At 48.5% G+C, this 18,688-nt stretch overlaps 1 protein-coding gene across 1 annotated transcript in view; it reads right to left on the reverse strand.

Moving 5' to 3' along the window:
• SNTB1 (syntrophin beta 1) overlaps positions 1 to 17,542 on the reverse strand; it is a 117,917-nt gene extending 100,375 nt beyond the window's left edge. Inside the window, exon 1 of the mRNA XM_069779973.1 lies at positions 16,907 to 17,542. Coding sequence (XP_069636074.1) covers positions 16,907 to 17,432 — 526 coding nt within the window. The 5' untranslated portion in view covers positions 17,433 to 17,542. The remainder of the gene's footprint in view (positions 1 to 16,906) is intronic.
• Positions 17,543 to 18,688: the final 1,146 nt, after the last annotated feature.

Below are 18,688 nucleotides of genomic sequence, written 5' to 3' on the forward strand. Positions count from 1 at the left end.
CCCAGGTGATGCAGCAGTTGAGCAGCGCTCTGGATAGCAAGGGCTTTTAAATGTCTTCCTCTTCCTCCTCTGATGGGTAACTGAGATAAAGCCAAAGGAGCCATACTAACAACACTGGCAAAGCCCAGAACTACAGTCCTGGACATCCCACCTCTCTGCTGCTGAAGGTAAGAGGTGCTGCAAGCTACACCATGCTCAGGAAAAACTGAGAATAGCTCTTGGGCCCTGGGAAGTAACTTAAGTTGAACAGAGTTTACTTAGGACTAGTAAAAATACCAAGCACTTGGATAGATTCAGTGTGAGGCATCATACAAACGAAAAGGGCAGAATTAGACTCTACATCAACTCCAGCTCTCCTCCTAAATTTCAGGAGGGCACACCTTCCAAACTAACAAACGGTGGCAGAGGTTATTACTGGCTTTTGTCATTGCTAACTTGTTTCCACAAGGGCTATTCCTACTAAACACTTGAAGACCTAAGCTGCCAAAAAAAGAAACAACCAGCAGTGGCTTTGCTGGGCACCACTACACCTCTGCACCGCTCGGTGCTCCAGGGCAGCGAAGCAGCTCTGAGCCGCTAACCAGAGGAGAAAACCTCTGCAGAGCAACTTGGGCAATCTTGTGACACAGCTGAAATACCTCACGGCCGATGTTAAACTTTGGCTTATAAAGATTGGAACTGTTTAACTGCCTGCTAGACAGTTCGCTCTGCAGCAGCATTTTAACGGGGACACAGAGGAGGCACTTGTCTCCCTCCTGCTGATGGACAAGCCGCAAACAGCCGGTCGTGCTGGGTCAGAACCCGTTTTGCCCATTCCCTCGGAAAGAAGAGGGACGTTTGTGCTGGGGACACAAAGGCCGATCTGTTCAGAGCTGGCCGCCGTCCTCCCGCCTGGCTCCCATCGCTAGCCTGACACAGGCTGGCGTCGAAGGGGGAAGGGTAAAAGCGCGAGCACTGTCCCATTTCCCAAAGACTGTTCCTAGCAAATGTCATTATTTCAAAATGTTGCACTTTGAGAGTACTTGTGTGTGTGAAGCACTCATGACAATCTCAGCTGTGTAAATTGGAGTTTCATTTGTATATTCAACATTGCGCTCTTTAAAAGTAAGTTAAACATGGCTACATTTTTTCCAGCAGAAAAAGCTACGATCTGCAAAACAGTTCTTCTCTCCTTGGCAATGGTTACCATTTGCTTGTTTGTTTTGGTGCGGCGTAGCTTGGGAGGGAGGAATGTTAATAAAAACATGAACACTTTTCCTCCTCACCTTGAACGGTGACAGGCTCAACAGCAAGCAGCTTTATATAGTGCAGTCAGCACTCGTGCCCACAGGAAAGGAAAAACAAAATTGTGGGTCTTCATCTTGCCTAGCCTTACCCAAACTTAGCTTCAGTGAAATCAATTAAGACATGTTATGTATGCAAAGGACATCCTCATAGATGTAGTTACAGGATCAGGGCATAGAGAGGAGCCTATACACACTGAACTTCAGCCTACACACACACTGCAGAGAGCTGGATAGGGTGTTCTGCCTGACCTTGCTGCCTGCCCACCCTGCTTCAGCCTGCAAAGTGGAGTACTTTCATCTATTTTCATATATTGTTATTTTCATATATTGTTATTATACAATATTTATTTAAAGGCTGAAGAGACAGTGTGACCTACTTTTGCTTTGCAAGCACTTCCAGGGAGTAACATTGCACAGGAGCTGTGGAACCAGCCATGTGGATTCTCTAGCACGAGGCAGCCGTGAGGAAGGCTGGTCTAAGGGGGGCTGCCCGTGCCCCTCACGGCTCAGTCCCCTCCATCACCTTCCACACTAAACAGGGACGTGGTAGGAGGTGGTTCTGGGGCAGAAGCAACCCTCCCCCCGGAGCAAGCTGAGACTAACAGGCCCTCTTTTCTCCAGCCTCCTTGGCCACTGTGGCTCATAGAGTGTCCTTCGGCAGGACTATTCAGAGGGCTCGGGCTGCACCACGGGGGTCCTTCAGCCAGAACTGAACCCCAGAGGAGCCGATGCCGGCGGCACTGCAGCTGAAGTGCCTGTCAAATCAGACTCACATTATTTTTTTTCCTAGCATTTACCAAGGAAATAATGTTCAAAAAGCATGGGGTTATTATCGCAGAGCTGTGTCTCGCTTGACTTTTCTGAGTCAGTTATCATCCTTTAACTAGGTACTCTTCATGTAATACTGTAAGAGCTTTCTTTGCAACACTCTTCCAAAGCTATGATTACAGGTTTAGAATTAGGGGTTAGTTTCGACTCACTGTTTTTTCTAATGATGCCGTATTTAAAAGAGAAAAAAAACACAAGGTAATTGGGTTGCATTCCAGGCCTGGAGACCTCAGGGCTCCTGAGCTAGCCCAAATTCTCCCAAGACCTCAGACACAAAATACAGCAGACTTGCAGTTTATGTACCACCTTGTGATGACACCAGTTCTGTCACTTTTCAATCACGCTTCAACTGCGGTTGCAACTTTGCACCTCTTTAGAGATAAAGAAAACCATCAGGTTTGGCTGTTCACCAGGTGACCATCAGCAGCTGATGGAGCCTGCCCCGACACAGCGTTCGTCCCCAGCAGGGATCTGCCAGGGTTCAAATACACAAAGCAGCCAGCCGGGATAGTCAGCAAGCTACTGTTACGATTATGCAATTACTTGTTCAGCTACAACTGCAGGTCTTCCTGCATAATCTGGCTGATAAACAGCAAACTTTTTCTGATGTTGCCTCATATCCTAAACAGTGCAGTCAGAAGCCAGCAAGGAGGAGAATGATATCCAGAAAAAACCAGGGGGGGAGAAGAGCACTGCATTGTTGGGTCAGGGGCAAGACATGCACAGGCTTTGGGCTTGGTGTACTCTGCAAATCCAGAATACCTCTGATGACTGTCACAGTCTGGCATTATACACTGCAGTGGCACCAAGGTAGTAGCAAACTCTAATTTCTCCTGGAGAATGATCTATGCATTGACAGTGCTACAGGGAGAGCAGGAGGGCACTTACAAGCCTCCCGTTCAACAGGAAAGAGGTCAAATTTCTGCTGGGTGCAGCTTTTTGGAGAAAACGTAACTCTACAAACCAGCCTTCACCTGAAACTACATTTTTGTTGTCTCCAAAACCAATGACTGCTTCCTGCTCCCGTTAAACATTATTTTTAGTGTGTTTCTGCTGTTGCAGAGGTCAGAGCTTAGCTCAGAGCAAGAAAGAAAAAAACATCCTTTGGAAAGCTGTTGATACAGTATCTGTCACCCTGGAATTTAAGAGAAACGGAGGAGGTTTGCAGGAGTAACATTTTGATGTTTTCCTAATTTGAGACGAGGACCCATAGCTTAGGCACAGATCCGACTGCGCCGAATTAGTCAACCTTTCTGATTAGCACTGAACAGTAGATTAAGAAACAACAATTGCTTAATCAATTATTATTGCACAAAATGACTGAACTCGGAGACTGAACTGCTCCCACATCTATTTTACAATGCCTTTGCTCATCAGTCTTTGGGGGAGCGGGAAGGGAGTAGGGACAAGCTGAAAGGGTTGTGGAGGGGGAGTATGGAGTCAGGTTTGGTAAGCACAGTAAAGCAGCATATAACTTAGAGCCTCAATTTAGGAGCAGGTCTTTTTAGCCACGCAGGAAGCCAGTGAAGGGGCTCCAGTAAGGACCAAAGATCTGTCCATATTATTTTAAAGGAGAATTAATGCAGTAGGTATCAGAGACAGGATAAAGCTGCATCAGCATCTTTTTTTCCCATCAGTGATTTATGTCAATATTGCTTGCTAAAAAATACCCTAATCCCACTGAACTCAATGGGAAAATTCAGGCCAACTTGAAGAGGAGGCGGCTTTCACTCTTCCACCTTCTGCTCCACGCTCACTCCCCTTTCTTGGCACTCTCTAGCAGGCAGCAGGTTGTCCCCCCAGCCTGGCCATCGCCCGCTCACGGCTGGAGGCTCAGCCAAAATAGCCAGACATGGACAGTGAGGTCCAGGCGGAGAACACAGACTCTGAGAAAAACCAAAACTGCAGGTGCAGCCTTCTGTGAAGCACTCCAGCAAATGAATCAACCCAGAGACTCCTTCAGTGCAGGTATAATCAAGAGTCTTATTTATTTCCATTTTCATAGAACAATTAACTTAATCTACATACCACTGACAACAAACAAATTCTGTCCTGGATATGAGCAAATGCATGTACAACATGCATGCAAGCTCACGGCATACACTGTATGTATGTACCCACTGGTACCTTGTGCCCATGTAATATTGCTGATAGACATTTATAGCTGTGCCTACACCAGGGCTAGGTCAGCTCTGGAATTAAACAGCAACATTTAAAAGCATTCCTAAAGCAACATCAGCCAACACAACAGTGAATAGAAAGAAAATAAAGAAACAAAGTAATGCATCGCATATTCCCCTGTAGAGATAATTTCCCACCCTTTATGGTTTCATGAACAGTTCTTGGTTCCTTCATATACATACAGTTCTACACAAAGTTTTTAATACAGCAAAAGCTAAAAAGGTAGTTGGCCAATTTAATTTACTTTGAGGAGATATTAAAATTACACCTAGAAGAGCTATTTTAGGCAAGTTTTAGAGACTCAAGAAGTTTCTTCCTCATTTCCCTCTGTATTTAAGGCTTCTACTGCGAGTTTCACAGCAACAAGGAAGTGTACCCCCAGAACTATGACTAACTGAAATGATCAAATGTAACTGTCTTACAGGAATTCATGTGATACATCACTTGTGACTTCTCCACTGGAAGCATATCTGTCTTGGCTCATACCAAATATACATCCTTATCCACTTTGTACAATATGCATATTGATAGAAAAGTAACAGAACAAAGTGATTAAGGAGAACAGCATGTCTAAAGTTTCTGAAGAACAGAATAAATACCTGCACTTACAGAAATTAACTACATATTTTAACAAAACGGGAAAAAACTACTGCACTGAGTTGGTCAAAACTTTTTGGCCATGAAAATTTCCTGTTGATACACGTATAATGATTGCAAAGATTTTCCACAAGGAGAAGGTACCTTGGGTAATTCTCTGCTATTCCACACAGAAAATTCTACTTAGAAAAGTTTTGAAATGCAAGTTCCAATCAGCCTTTTGAAAGCAAACAGCTTTCTTTTTAAATGTAAAATGCCATTTCAAATTAAGACATTGTAAAGATTCCCACAGAAACTTGTGTGTTTTTAAGTCCACCCTTCCCTTCCTCCCTCAAAAACCAAAAGGTATTTGTTCCTCAATATTTTTGTAAGAGAGTGAACCCTGAAACCTTTCTAAGGTCTTAATACTATTTATGCACATAGACAGAAAGCTCTGGCAGCACTTGAATGAAAACTCAAGCATTAAATACTAACCTTTCAAGGTATGCCTAGCAGAAAAGTTCAGTATGAAACAAGATCAACACAGAATGGTCCTAGCATAGAAGTCCTTACACAGGCAAAGCCCAGAATCAATTTAACTTTATTTTTATTGGATGAAATTTATAATATGACCAGACTCACTATTTATTTCCTCAGGGCTTCACAGACAAAGTGCTGCTCTTTTGATAGTCTATCCCACATGTTTAATAAAATAGATATAACACAGTGAAAGGAAAACATAAAACTGACAGAGGATCATTTTTAGTTTCAGGGATATTTTATACACCATCTCTTAGAACTTCAATTTATGGCTTTCCTTAGTGGAGCCTTTCAGGGTTGATTTTAATGTGTTAAGTGGAAATTCCACTAGTTTGTTACTGCAGTGTTTTCTTTATGACCTGCGCTCATACATCACTTAGGTCTGGCTGATTTACACAGACAGCCGTTGACTGAATGGACTGGGAACTTTTTAAAACTAGTTGCCTTCACTTGCATTCTTCCTGAATTAAAACGCTGTTTTCTTTTATCGCCTTTTTGGCTGGACAGTTCTCCAGCATTCCACAAACATGAAGAAGACTGAAGTTACTATGAGGTTTTTTTACCTTTTTTAAGGCAGGAATACGCATTTCCTCCCCGGGGCTAGACGAGAGCCGCGTCCACAAACATCCCGGCATCAGCCTGCAACCCAACCGCTCCCCCTGCAAAGAAGAGGGCAGCAAAACCCAGGAGAGCAACAGTGGCCTCAAGCAGACTGGCTGTGGCATCTGCAGCACCTTGAGGTTTGTGGGCAGGTTTAAGTATTGCTTGTGTCTCTCCCCAGTGTGCTCAGGACTTCCTCAGCTGTTTGAAGAATTTGAGCTATGTTAACCATTCGACCAGCCATCTACCTGAGCTTCTGAAATCTAGATGGGTTTAATTTAGGCAAAGCACAGTAATAACACCTGGAGCTCTTCACGAAGAGCCTGCTGTCATCATCCAAGCCACTCCACCTTGAAGCTGGCTCCCTTTCTCTTGCAGTAAGCACGTCTTCCTGACTATTCAACAGAGCTCACAACCAGCTACATCCCCTGCTCTGGTAGAGGCTTTCCAGGGGTGCAGTACAGAAAGCCTCTCCATGCCAGGACAGCTCACCATGCTGCCCTCACAGTGTAGAGACCCAATGGGTAACATAGGCATCAGCTCAGCCTCTGCAGACCTGGCAAAGCCCCAGCAGCCTAAAGTTGGTACAACCATGTTGGCCTAAAGCACGTTTGGAGGTCAAGCCCCAAACAAGGAATGCCTGTTGATGGGGCTGTTCCTTACAGAAGTATGTATATAAATACATCTTAAGGTGTTTGTGCCTAGGTATGTATTTATATGGTAGATAATCCTACAGGAATCCTGCTGGTTCTCTGGAGACACCCCTCCATCCCAGCCACTCATCGCTTATGGAGAAGGCTGTGTACCAGGAGAGTCTGCCACTGCATGAGACAGGACAAGTAAGTCAAAAGGGGCAGATGGTTACCAGGGACAATGTGTTCTTTGGGAAACAATGGTAATTTGGAAGCCTTTTTTTCTGTCCACAGCATACCCCCCCCCAAAACAACAACAACCCCCTACCTCACCCCAATCCCACAAAACCAAAAAACACCATCCCAAAATCAAACCAAAAAAAAAGCCACAAAGAATTGAAGCAGTGTGGTGGGTTGACCCTGGCTGGACACCAGGTGCCCACCAAAGCCACTCTATCATGCCCCCCCCACTCAGCTGGACAGGGGAGAGAAAATATAACAAAAGGCTCACAGGTCAAGATAAGTACAGGGAGAGATCACTCACCAATTACTGTCATGGGATAAACAGACTCAACTTGGGGAAAATTAACTTAATTTATTGCCAATCAAACCAGAGTAGGGTAATAAAGAGAAATAAAACCAAATCTCAGAACACCTTCCCTCCACCCCTCCCTTCTTCCCGGGCACAGCTTCACTCCCAGATTCAATACCTACCCCCCAGCGGCACAGGGGGACGGGGAATGGGGTTTATGGTCAGTTCATCACACGTTATCTCTACCACTTCATCCTCCTCAGGGGCAGGACTCATCACACTCTTCCCTTGCTCCAGCATGGGGTCCCTCCCACACGAGACAGTCCTCCACAAACTGCTCCAGCGTGAGTCCCTTCCACGGGCTGCAGTCCTTCAGGCACAGACTGCTCCAGCGTGCGTCCCCCACGGGGTCACAAGTCCTGCCAGAAAACCTGCTCCAGCGTGGGCTCCTCTTTCTATGGATCCACAGGTCCTGCCAGAAGCCTGCTCCAGCATGGGGTTCCCACGGGGTCACAGCCTCCTCCAGGGGCATGCCCCTGCTCCAGCATGGGGTCCTCCCCGGGCTGCAGGTGGAGATCTGCTCCACCGTGGACCTCCCTGGGCTGCAGGGGGACAGCCTGCCTCACCATGGTCTTCCCCACGGGCTGCAGGGGAATCTCTGCTCCAGTGCCTGGAGCATCTCCTCCCCCTCCTTCCGCACTGACCTGGGGGTCGGCAGGGCTGTTTTGGTCACATATTCTCACTCCTCTCTCTCTGGCTGCAGTTTCTGTCATGCAGCAACTTTTTCCCCTTCTTAAATCTGTTCTCCCAGAGGCGCTACCACCGTCACTGATTGGCTCAGCCTTGGCCAGCGGCGGGTCCGTCTTGGAGCCGGCTGGCATTGGCTTTGTTGGACACAGGGGAAACTTCCAGCAGCTTCTCACAGAAGCCACCCCTGTAGCCACCCTGCTACCAAAACCTTGCCATGCAAACCCAATACAAGCAGCAACTACTGAGGGCAAATCTTACTCACCCCATTCCTGGAAAATACTCCTGAACATCCAATAATTAAATCCCTCCTTTGGCTTCACATCAGCAAGAGAAGGATCCCACTGGCTCCTGCCCAGCAAGAGTAAGACCAACGGGAAGCTGCCTGCTATGAGGCAAATCATGTCTGCACCACTGTCCTGCCAGCCCCACTACCACCTCTGTCCTTACAGGCTGTTTTGCAGTGACTAAAGCCCAAATTCCAGGATAAACAGATAAACTCCCACTGTCTGAGTTAAAACTATTAGCTTAAGGCAGCCTCATAAGCTAGGTGCTGGATAACACTAAACCTCTCCAGCATCTTCACCCTCACACAGCTGCCTCTTGCTCCCTTGCAGAATCAGAGCCACTGGCAGTTAAAACACACGTGTTAGTATAGTAAATCATTCTGGAAACAGCTGTTATTGAAATAACTCAGACAAGAGTGGAGATATGTTATTTCCATGGTATAGCTTTCAATACTCTCTCATAACTACTTGATCATGTTAAAAGCCAAAATAGGTATCGCACCAGCAGAATATGCCTATGGCAAATGGAACATAAAGCTTAACTAATGACCCTATTTCCCTGAAAGGGCACATGAGGCTGATAAATAGTCCCATGAGGTCATGTTATCTGTTGGAGCAAATCAGTTAAGTTGTGCCTCCTTTGCCAGAAGAGAATTTATATTCTGATACTGTCCTTTCTAAAAAAAAAAAAAAAAAAGTTTTTTAATTTTATTTTTATGTTATGATATGTCCCTAACTTTCAGATACTTGGAGAAAGGATTCTGTTTCTCAGATACCTACACCATACTGGGAATTGACCATTTTTTAGCCTGCCATTAAAGTGAACTGAAGCTACTCACACAGATGCACGCACGCACAAGTTATTCATCTGTGTGCTGCCTGAAGCAGACTCACTGCTCAAATACGTGTCATCTTTAGATGAAAACACCCCTGAGCAGTGAGGAATAAACATAGCCACAGCCTTAGTTTCGATGACTTTTAGAGCTGTGCCAACAAGCACGACTTCCAACCGTTCAGCAAAAAGCTGCACAACATTTTTAGAAGAAGTGTGCTGTATGTTAATCATTTCTAATCAGAGACAGTTTCTCCACATCTACTGTTCTGGCTCATTTCCTTACAATTAAGAACTCCATTCTACCCAATTGCTACAATGCAGATTTGCTACTTTGGCAGTGACCTACTCTGTCGTGCCCTTAGTATATGTGCAGTGAAAGTCGTAACCAGTTCAGTAGTTCAAGTTCTAGACAGGCAAAATTAAAGCCAGACTATAACAGAAGTGTACAGTAGCAGCAGTTGGAAATTCAAGTCTGCCAAAGAGTTACGCAGAAATTATGTGCCTTAATTTAATTTACGTGAAGGAACAAACTTAACCCAACAGCAAGGCAATATCTAGTGGTGAAGCAATCTGAAGGACTAGTCACAGTTGATTAAACCTTTTGTAAACGAGTTTGTTAACTTATGTTCTGCAGAAAAATATGTTTTGATAGCTAAGTGGATAATGGACAAACCAATTTTGCCTTTTCCCAACTTCTCCTGCAAGCAGAGTTAGGCAAAAAACTTTTGTGTCCTAGTTCATTACTCAGTGTTGCTGGACTCTGAGACATTGAAAGATGTTGGAGGCCATAATTTCAACGAAACTTCTCTCTTCCAGAAGTGCAAGGCACAGAAGGCAGGGCCATCAGCCAACTTTTAAAGCACGGAGACCAAGTTTCATAGAGCAGCTTTCTTGGTCCTGCAAAATAGCAGCTGACAGCCGCTTATTTAAGAGCATGAAGGAGGCTCATCACACACCTTCCAACATGTAGCACGAGTGACAAGTAGCACTCCACACTTCCCACATACCCTGTAGTTTCTCACAAACTTCTCCAGCCCAAATCAGCCATGCCTCACCTCCAACATCTTCTAACTCCCTTCTTCCAGTGACGCTCCTCAAGGCATATATCGAATACTGCCACTCCCCTGATGTTCCTTCCCATCTCTACAATGAGCTTTGTGCCCCTGCCAAAACAGACTATTTATTCCTACTATTCAGAGTGCTAGCTCTTTCCTAATCCGCCACAACAGTACGATGCTCTCCCTGATTGCTCTAAGTGCAGATGTCCTGGCAAAGACCCTTAGCACAGACACAGCTTATGCTGACAGCAGTATTTTTCTCTACTCGACATAGTTTAAGGTTTGGAGAGGTGACATGGCTGAGCCAAGCAAAGCTCACTTCACACCAGCTACAGCTGCTGTAGTGATACCAATGGGAGGTCGGGAGGCGGTAAGAGAGATGAATCTCACTCACCTCCACCCACCACATCAAGGCCAGCAAAACTGTGTTATATAGGCTACTCACAAACCCAATATAATAAATAGTTAAAAGACTTTTTCCATGTTCTAGAAACACCGCTAGCATCCCTTCTTCACCAACTATTTTTCTGAGATGCTTGAAGAAATTTTCAGGCTTGGAAAGCCTGAGTCTCCCATGCAGTACTGGGACAGCTTTGTTCCCATCATATTTTGTTCATTTACATATGCTGTTGCTCTCTTGAACTACTGTTTCCTCCAATTTCCCTTCTACTGAAGTAGCTGTACCAATTCTAACAAGTAGCCATGGCAACATAATCTTGCAGAATAAAGTACAAAATAATCCTATGATCAGAAATCTAAATTAGAAAAATGGAATGGAAATAATGTGTTCTTAAAGCCTGGAAGTGACCACTAGAACAGATTACAAATAGATATGGTAAACTCTCCAACACTTACAAACCCTGAATGCACACAAATGCAGTCAAATTTACAGATAAATTACTACCAGGAGAAGCTCCACACCATGTGTTATAAAAACAGTGCGATTAAGAAAGTAAAAAACCCATAAAATCATTCCCAACCTATACCTGAAACCATCAACCTATTGGGATCAGCACCTGTATTGGGCTGTCCCAAATCCAAACTCTGATTTGAATTACAGAGACTCCTCACCAGCTCCCTTGGGACGGACGTGCAGCGAGTGTTTCTGACCCAAACCCAGCGGGTGGCAGGGATGGGGAGAGGCCAGTGCCGCTAGCGATCACCTGTGTGAAAATGCCTTCCTGGGCGGGTGGGACTAGTCTTCAGTGAAAACGCACCTGCCATGGCATAATTAAGATACAAACACTGTTTCATTAACTATAGCAAAAGCCTTCGGCTTTCAATTTTACTTTGTGTAATGGTTTAAAGATTCTTCAAAGAGTTATACCAAGTTTTCCATTTAATTTTCCACAAAGGAATCACTGCTGGGATTTTTAAAAATGCTTTTTTTTTCTAATGATACCTAACATGTAGACTGGATGTGCAATTGAATCCCTGATCCCTAGACATATTTAATCTTCTAAGCACCCTTAAGGAGCTGGTACTAAGTCCTAAGGAAGAATGATTTCCAAGGCAGGGGTGTTGAGGGGGAACCCTGCACTTGGTCACATAAATCCAGGAATGTGTTGCCCACAACTGCTTTATTTTCTTTACAGTAACTGAGAAAGAGGACTTGTACCAGATTTACTGCAAAGAGGATGTACTGATTCTTATCTGTGAAAGCTGATACAGACTGTCTGGACTGCTAAATTAGCCTGTAATCTAATCTAATCAATGAAAGACACATCAAGTGTTCCTAAGCTTCCCCATCAGCTGTAGGCAGCTGAAACAATCAAAACTGAGATTCTCGGGGACTGCTTAGACCTGGTCTTCTTGAGAATAAGATGCTCCTTTCCCTTTCAATTTCACTTTCAAACTGATGTGTGCCAAGGGCAGGTACACAGGCTATGAAATGCAGTATAGCCCCTAAATCCAAAGCATTTCCCTAACTGTGTATTTGCAAAAAAATGCAAAAAAATTGAAAAAAAAAAAAAGAAAAAAGAAAAAAAAAGATAGACTGTTTTCTCCATAGGTTTACTGGAAGTGTAAGGAATAACTACGCATACAATTCACAGTCACTGAGATTTATAGCCCTGACTGTAGTAAGTAGTTACATCACGTAGGCACTTATTAAGTGCCCTGTGCCTCGTTTTTCCCCTACAACTTGCAACACTTTCTTGGATAAATACTGTATTTTGTTAACCCCCAGAAATCTCCTGTGCCACTACTTTACTGAAAGAAACACAAAAACACAGATAAGATAGAAAAATACAGCCAACAAGTAGCCCATGCCTATTTTGCACTATTTCAACATGTAATTCACACAGGCAGAATTGCTTTGCTTCGTCCAAAGAAAATTTTAAAAGGGTAGGAAGGGGAGAATTCTTACAATTCTTACAGAAATACTGCTTGGAAATAATACATGTTACTACAGTACAGACTGCGCCATGCTTACTCTTACATTGCTTTAAAGCTGTGGATTACTCCCAAGAAGGCTACAGAAGATGACCATAGTCTACTGTCCATATGCTAAAATTCACTACACAGGGGGCTGCCTCTCTGTGGGAAACTTCTGCAAACCCAGAGAGGCTGCGAGAACCACTTCTCAAGGGAGCTGTAACCCCTACCTTGCAAGTGTGTTAGCTTAACTGAGAATCACTTAAAACCAGTAAGAAACTAGCAACACTTAAGAAGATGTTCCTTCTCCCACTGCGTACCTGCCACCATCATCATCAGAAGCTCATCTGCACGCTCTTAACAAGTTAGGAAGTGATGCAATCTAAAAAAATATCATGCAGCTAGCTAGCAAAAAATACACTAATGTGGTTTTTTTTTTTCTCCACATCCAAAACCGGCATCGTGCAGAGAGGTCCGGTGTGACATGAGTGCAGACTACTTCAGTTTTTCATTGAGAATACAAGTGAAGTACAACCGGCTCGGTTACAGAGCATGCCAAGGGACTGCTCTCATCTAGGATGCTTCGATAAAAACAAACACCTTTTGTGTCTTGAGAGTCACTTGAATGTAATGTGCCTCACACAGCACAAGAGGGGCTGCTTGATTTTCCAAAGTGCTTATTTAAGAAGACCCAATTTAACAGAACCACAGGGAAATTATATGTACAAACAATAGCTGTCATGACAATTTTAGCTGCCTTCCACGCCTGCAAATATACACTGTACAAGGAGGCTGTTCCGTCTCTCACGTAGGGAGATTCTTTGCGCTTCTGAACGCTGGCAAGAAGCTCAGTCTTGATGTGCTGAACACCTGAGAAGCCATCCAGGGCCGACAAGCCCAATGCTAGCGCTTCCCCTGGCCCTGCTCCCTGGCTGCTTTGCTCCCCTGCACCCACGCCCAAGCTGTGATGGAAAGCTCACTTGAAATTAAACCCTGCAGGCAGAAGAGGTCCATCCCTGCAGATAAGGAGAAAGCAGGATTTCTTAGGGCTCAAGTCCTTCCTCACCATCACCTCCTTCTCCTCTTGAACCTTGTGCCTTACAGCTCCTCCTATAACAGTGTTGCCTGTTGCCTTATTTCCCTTCCATTTATCAAATCCTACCTGCTTTCAAGGCACCCTGGCCAATCCCACACATCAGACCTGTACGAAGGAGCTGATATGCACAACTTTAGCTTAGTAGCTGGACTGCAACAGACTGATGCCCTTCAGGTAGAAAATGAGAGGACAGAACAACCCAGGACGCCTATTAAATTTGTTAGAGTAGGACCTCTCCCACCGGGCTTTACAGCTGCACCACCCCACACCAGGACAGCTACTGCAGCTAGGCCACCCCGACCCTTCACCAAATAATTTCCATTTTTACCAGCTCACAGCCGATATCAGTGCAGCAAGTGTTAAAATGAAGCGTCACCCCATCCCTTCTCCTCTTCGCAGACCGTCCACTTCCCGTCACCCACCCCAGTGCCAGCCCTGCCACCCACACACGGTGCAGAGGGCCGGGGAGGGATTTTCCACCCCCCTCCTCCCCCCAGAGGAATGCAGGAGAGACCACAGTTTAGTGCTGAGCTGGGAAATGCCTCATTTCACTGAGCAGGCAATTTTAGGAAGGACACTGTATAACAGATGGGCTCCAGCACTCTGATGTTGGGTATATTGAGCCATACTGACCGCATCTTCACTGCTGATAACCTCTAAGAAATAGTCAACCGTAAGACCCTTTCCAGGAACGCACAACGCATTGAGCAATACCCACAGCGCTGTTGCACCGTGAAATATGCCTCTCATGCTTTGCACCTTGCCATGCCTTTGCAAATTCGGCTTTCCTGGTCTGGAAGTCACAAGCAAGTCTCAGAATCTCCCTGAAAACACAGATGTTACATTTTGCCCCTGGAAACACATGCTGGCATTGCTCTGTTAATTGGAGAAAGAGCCTAGAGAGGAGCTGCACAGGGGTCTTGCCCTGCCCCAGCGCAGGCTGCTTTTTGCAATACATAACTCTCTAAGAAGTCAGGAAATGGCAAATTCCTATTGTCTGGAAGGAAAGGAAAATCAAGGCTCTCCCTCCTTTATTTTAAAGGGAAAAAAACCTTTTGGATTTTCCTTCCTTTAGTAATAAAAGGACTGTTTTAGACTGTGCTGCTGAAGAAAGAGCTTCAAAGTGGGAAACAGAATCGCAGAGAATTGTTTTAAACTGCCTGTTTACACAAGCCATTCATGTAGAGAGGTTCCCCGCTGAAGGAGTAGCGCCTCCCGGGGCAATGCTGGGGCCAAGTCTCATTTTGGTTACTCCACTGAAATAGCAAGAGAAAGGCAGGACAAAATACTGAGTTCAGTGTCAGAATATTTTAACTCTACATAGGGATGACTCCTGAAGTACGCTCTCGGTTTAGAAATTACGAATTCAATCGCGGAAACAACCACTGAGGCACGTCAGCCTTCACGGAGCAAAGAAATGCAAGAAAATAGCTGCAACGATGATAGGAGTGGAGAGAAGGAGGGTGCTAAGTCCACGCTGAAACAGCTTCATCTTACCTCCTACCGGGAGGAAGGCTGAGGGTTTTTTAGGACTCGCACAGCCGAGCGTGTTCAGGTGCTGTTACTGCAGGCACTACACAGAGGGAGGGAGGCTGTTGCAAGCGCTATGTACATTACTCAGTAGATCACCCCAAAGGTCAGCCACTGCCTGGCCTGCACCCCAGGAAGCCCTTAAACTGCGTAAACAAAGCAGTGACAGAATTTAGACGCAACAGCCTCAATTCAGACCTCAGAGAGAAGTTCGTATTAAGACGTCACGGGTATCTTCGCAAGCGCTTCAGCTGCAGTGAGGGAGGACGAGATGCAGTTTGGTCCTGCGAGCAGCGTGGGGCACGCAGGGAGGGGAGAAGCAATTGCCCTCAGCTTCTTAAATCGTCACGGGGCACTAGTCACGGGGCACTAACTCCTTCGCAGTTTTCACTGTCATGTGGACACCACCAAACGGTTTCTCAGTATACGCTACTGCGGATGACATTTTCTCACCTTCCCTCCCCTTCAAACTTTTTCTGTAACTTTATGCCATAGTTGGTTGCTCATGGCTGATCCTCAGCGGCACCTCCTAACCGGCAGCAGCACCTCCTTTGCTCCTCAGAGTAAGCACCAAGAAGACGCACATGAAAAAATGTGTGGTACCGAAAGGGCTACAGGCACAGCAAGGTGGAAGCGCCCGTGGCTCGGGGGAAGGCGACGGCACAGAGGAAGAAGGCGCAGCAGCATGCCTCGAATGCCGCTGACCTCCGGTTAAATGAACTTTGGGGCAAATATGTAATCACTTTATCAAACACACACCAAGGGCATTTCTGAAGCTGTTCATTCTCTCAGGTGGAGCGAGTAAATGAGTCCTTGTGAGGAGACAAGGACTGAACGCCTGTGAACGCCTCTCTCCTCACGAACTCGCTGTCCCGGGGAACCTGGCTCTGCTTCTGCTCACGGTTTCCCCAAGGTCCGACCCGTGCTGGGGGCAAACCCTCCCTCCGTGCCTCCTCCACGCACACAACGTCTGCTCCTTACTCCGGGCTCGGTTTCTAAGGCAGTACACTTCTTACAAAACTGTTTCGGTCACCCTTGAGAAAGGAAACGAAAGCCGCTGCTTCGCGGGGATGGTTAATGTGTCAGTGAGGCACCGCCAGCTTCGTTCAAGCGTCTTTTTCCCCCTCTTCCCTAGTCGGGAGTGGGGTGGTGGAAGGGGGGCAAGGAAGAATTGGACAGCCGGGGGTTTCGGGCATTTCGAGCTGGCTCGGGAAAAGTCCCCCGAGCCCTTCGCTTACGCCCGAGGGGGCTCCTTTACTCCTTTAACCCCTCCTCTCCCGGCACCCAACACCCGCCCGCCCCCCCCCCCCCCCCCTTTCTAGGGCTGAAAAGCCGCGAAAATGTCCAGGCGGCAGATCCTGAAGATCCCTCGCCCCGGCGGGGGTGGGCCAGGCTCCCAGCGTGAGCCCTCAGAGCCCTCAGCCGCGGAGCCGACGGGGCTGCGGGGGGCTCCGGCGGCCGCGCACGGACGGGGCTGCGGGGGGCTCCGGCGGCTGCCGGCAGGACGGCAAGTTCAAGCCCGTCTCCCCCGCAGCCCGCCCGTCCCTTCCCGAGGGGCCACGGCCGCAAGGCACACGCCGTCGGGAGTCGCGGCGCGGCTCGGGGTGGGGGGAATAAACTCTCCCCGCCGGGAAGCCGCCCGGAGGAGCGGTACGAGAAGCACGGGGGGCACCTCTTCGCTCCCCCCCCGCCCCCCGGCCGGGCTCCGCCGCCTCTCCGGCAGCCCAGCCGAGCCGGCCCGAAGCCTCCCGCCCCGGGGCGTGCTGGCGGCCGGGCTGTCCCCCCGGTCCCCCGGCCCCTACCTTCCAGCAGCACCTCCTTGCCGGCCCGCTTGAGCGCCTGCACCGCTTCGTCGTGGGTGGCATCCCGCAGGTCGGTGCCGTTGACGGCCAGGATGGCATCGCCCACGTAGAGGGCCTGGGTCTGGTCGGCCGCCAGCCCCTTGAAGATCTTGCTGATGAGGATGGGCATCTTGTTCTCCTTGCCCCCCTTGATGCTGATGCCCAGCCCGCCCAGCTCCTGCTTCAGCACCTTCACGCACCGCTTCTTGTTGGAGACGGCCTCGGGCACCTGCTCGGGGGGGTCGGTGAAGGCGGTGCGCACCGCCGCCGCCCCCCCGCCGCCCTCGGCCCCGCGGCACGCCGCCCCATCGCCGCCCAGGCCGTTATGGGCCGCGCCGTCGGGGCGCTCCTCGCCGCTCAGCACCAGCGCCTCGCCGCCCAAGTTGGCCAGCACTTTGTGCCAGCGCTCCCGCACCAAAACTTCCAGCCAGCCGCTGCGCTGCGCCCGGCCGCCCCCGCCGCCGCCGCCCGCCGCCGCTACCGCCATCTTAGGAGCATGCTGGAAGCGCCGAGTGACGGCACCCCCGGCACGGCGCGGCGCGGCGCGGCGGCACCGGACTTCAGCCGGGGGGCGGCGAGCTCCCGGCGCGGCGGGGTGGGGCGAGGAGCCGCGGCCGCCCCCCCGGGGCCGCGCCGGGGCGGGCGCACCTGGCGGCGCCGCCCGCTGCCGCCGCGCCTCTGGGTGGGTGGGTGTGCGTGTGCCTGTGTGCGGCCGGGCGGGTCCCGCCCCTCCCGCGGACACATCGCGGGGACCTTCTTCGAGCCGAGGGTGGGGTGGCGTTCGGCGCCGAAGGGACCCGCCGGGAGCGGCGGCGGCTGCCGTCTGCGCTGCCGCGGTGTCGCGGGGAGGCGAAGGAAACCGGCGGCGGAGAAGCGCTAACGAAAGCGCAACTTCGCTTTTCCCAGAGGCGTTTTCATGAAGTGGATTAGGACTCAGAGGTGGCACAGAGGTAGTTACAGTTGGGCTGTGTGAAAGTGGAATCCAAGCTGTTTCGCGGCTTTGGAGGATGAAGGGGGCAAGTGATCGTCGTGGATACTTTGGCACGTTTGGAAACTGTTTTCTTTGCCCTTTGATTACAAATTTTTAAGGCCCGTGGAGGCTACCTTGCCCATTTTGCAGTTTTTCCCATGCTCGCTTTCCTCCTAGGAAGCCGTTCGGTGCCTGATGAGGGGCTCGAGGCTCCAACTCAGGCACCAGCAAGGACAAAGCTTTCACATCGCCGGTTTGGAGATGCCACCAGCGGGCCTGGGGATGCTGCCCCACAGCGATGCGACTCTACAGGCACCAAGCACCTCCTGGACTGCCTTTGTGGCTGCTCCTTGCAGAGCAGCTGTGGCTCCTTCCTAAGCAGGGCTGGAAACTCCAATGGTGCTGGACCATGTGGTGTATGTGGGAGCAACACTTTGGGGAGGTTGGGGTGGCCAGTGATGTTATTAGTCCCATTCATTTCAGCGACGTGAGTCATGTGGGTCCCTAAATGTGGCACCCTGGTCCTCTCTGAAGCGATGCCATTCATTTCTGACACCGGGGTTTTGCTGCCAGGTACACACAAGTACCCCAGGCTAATGCGGGCTGGGCAGCTTGGGACTCACCTCTTCAGCGTGGGTGGGACCTACATAATGGGATCGTCCTGGGACAAGCTTGCTTTGCTTTAGTAGGGTCTCTCGGTCCATGCCCCTCGCACTGGGCTACGCAAAACGTATCCCCTTCTATCTGAAAGATGGCAGAAGGAGGCCTCAACC

Source organism: Haliaeetus albicilla, chromosome 3 (genome assembly GCF_947461875.1).
Source record: "Haliaeetus albicilla chromosome 3, bHalAlb1.1, whole genome shotgun sequence".
NCBI lineage: Eukaryota > Metazoa > Chordata > Aves > Accipitriformes > Accipitridae > Haliaeetus > Haliaeetus albicilla.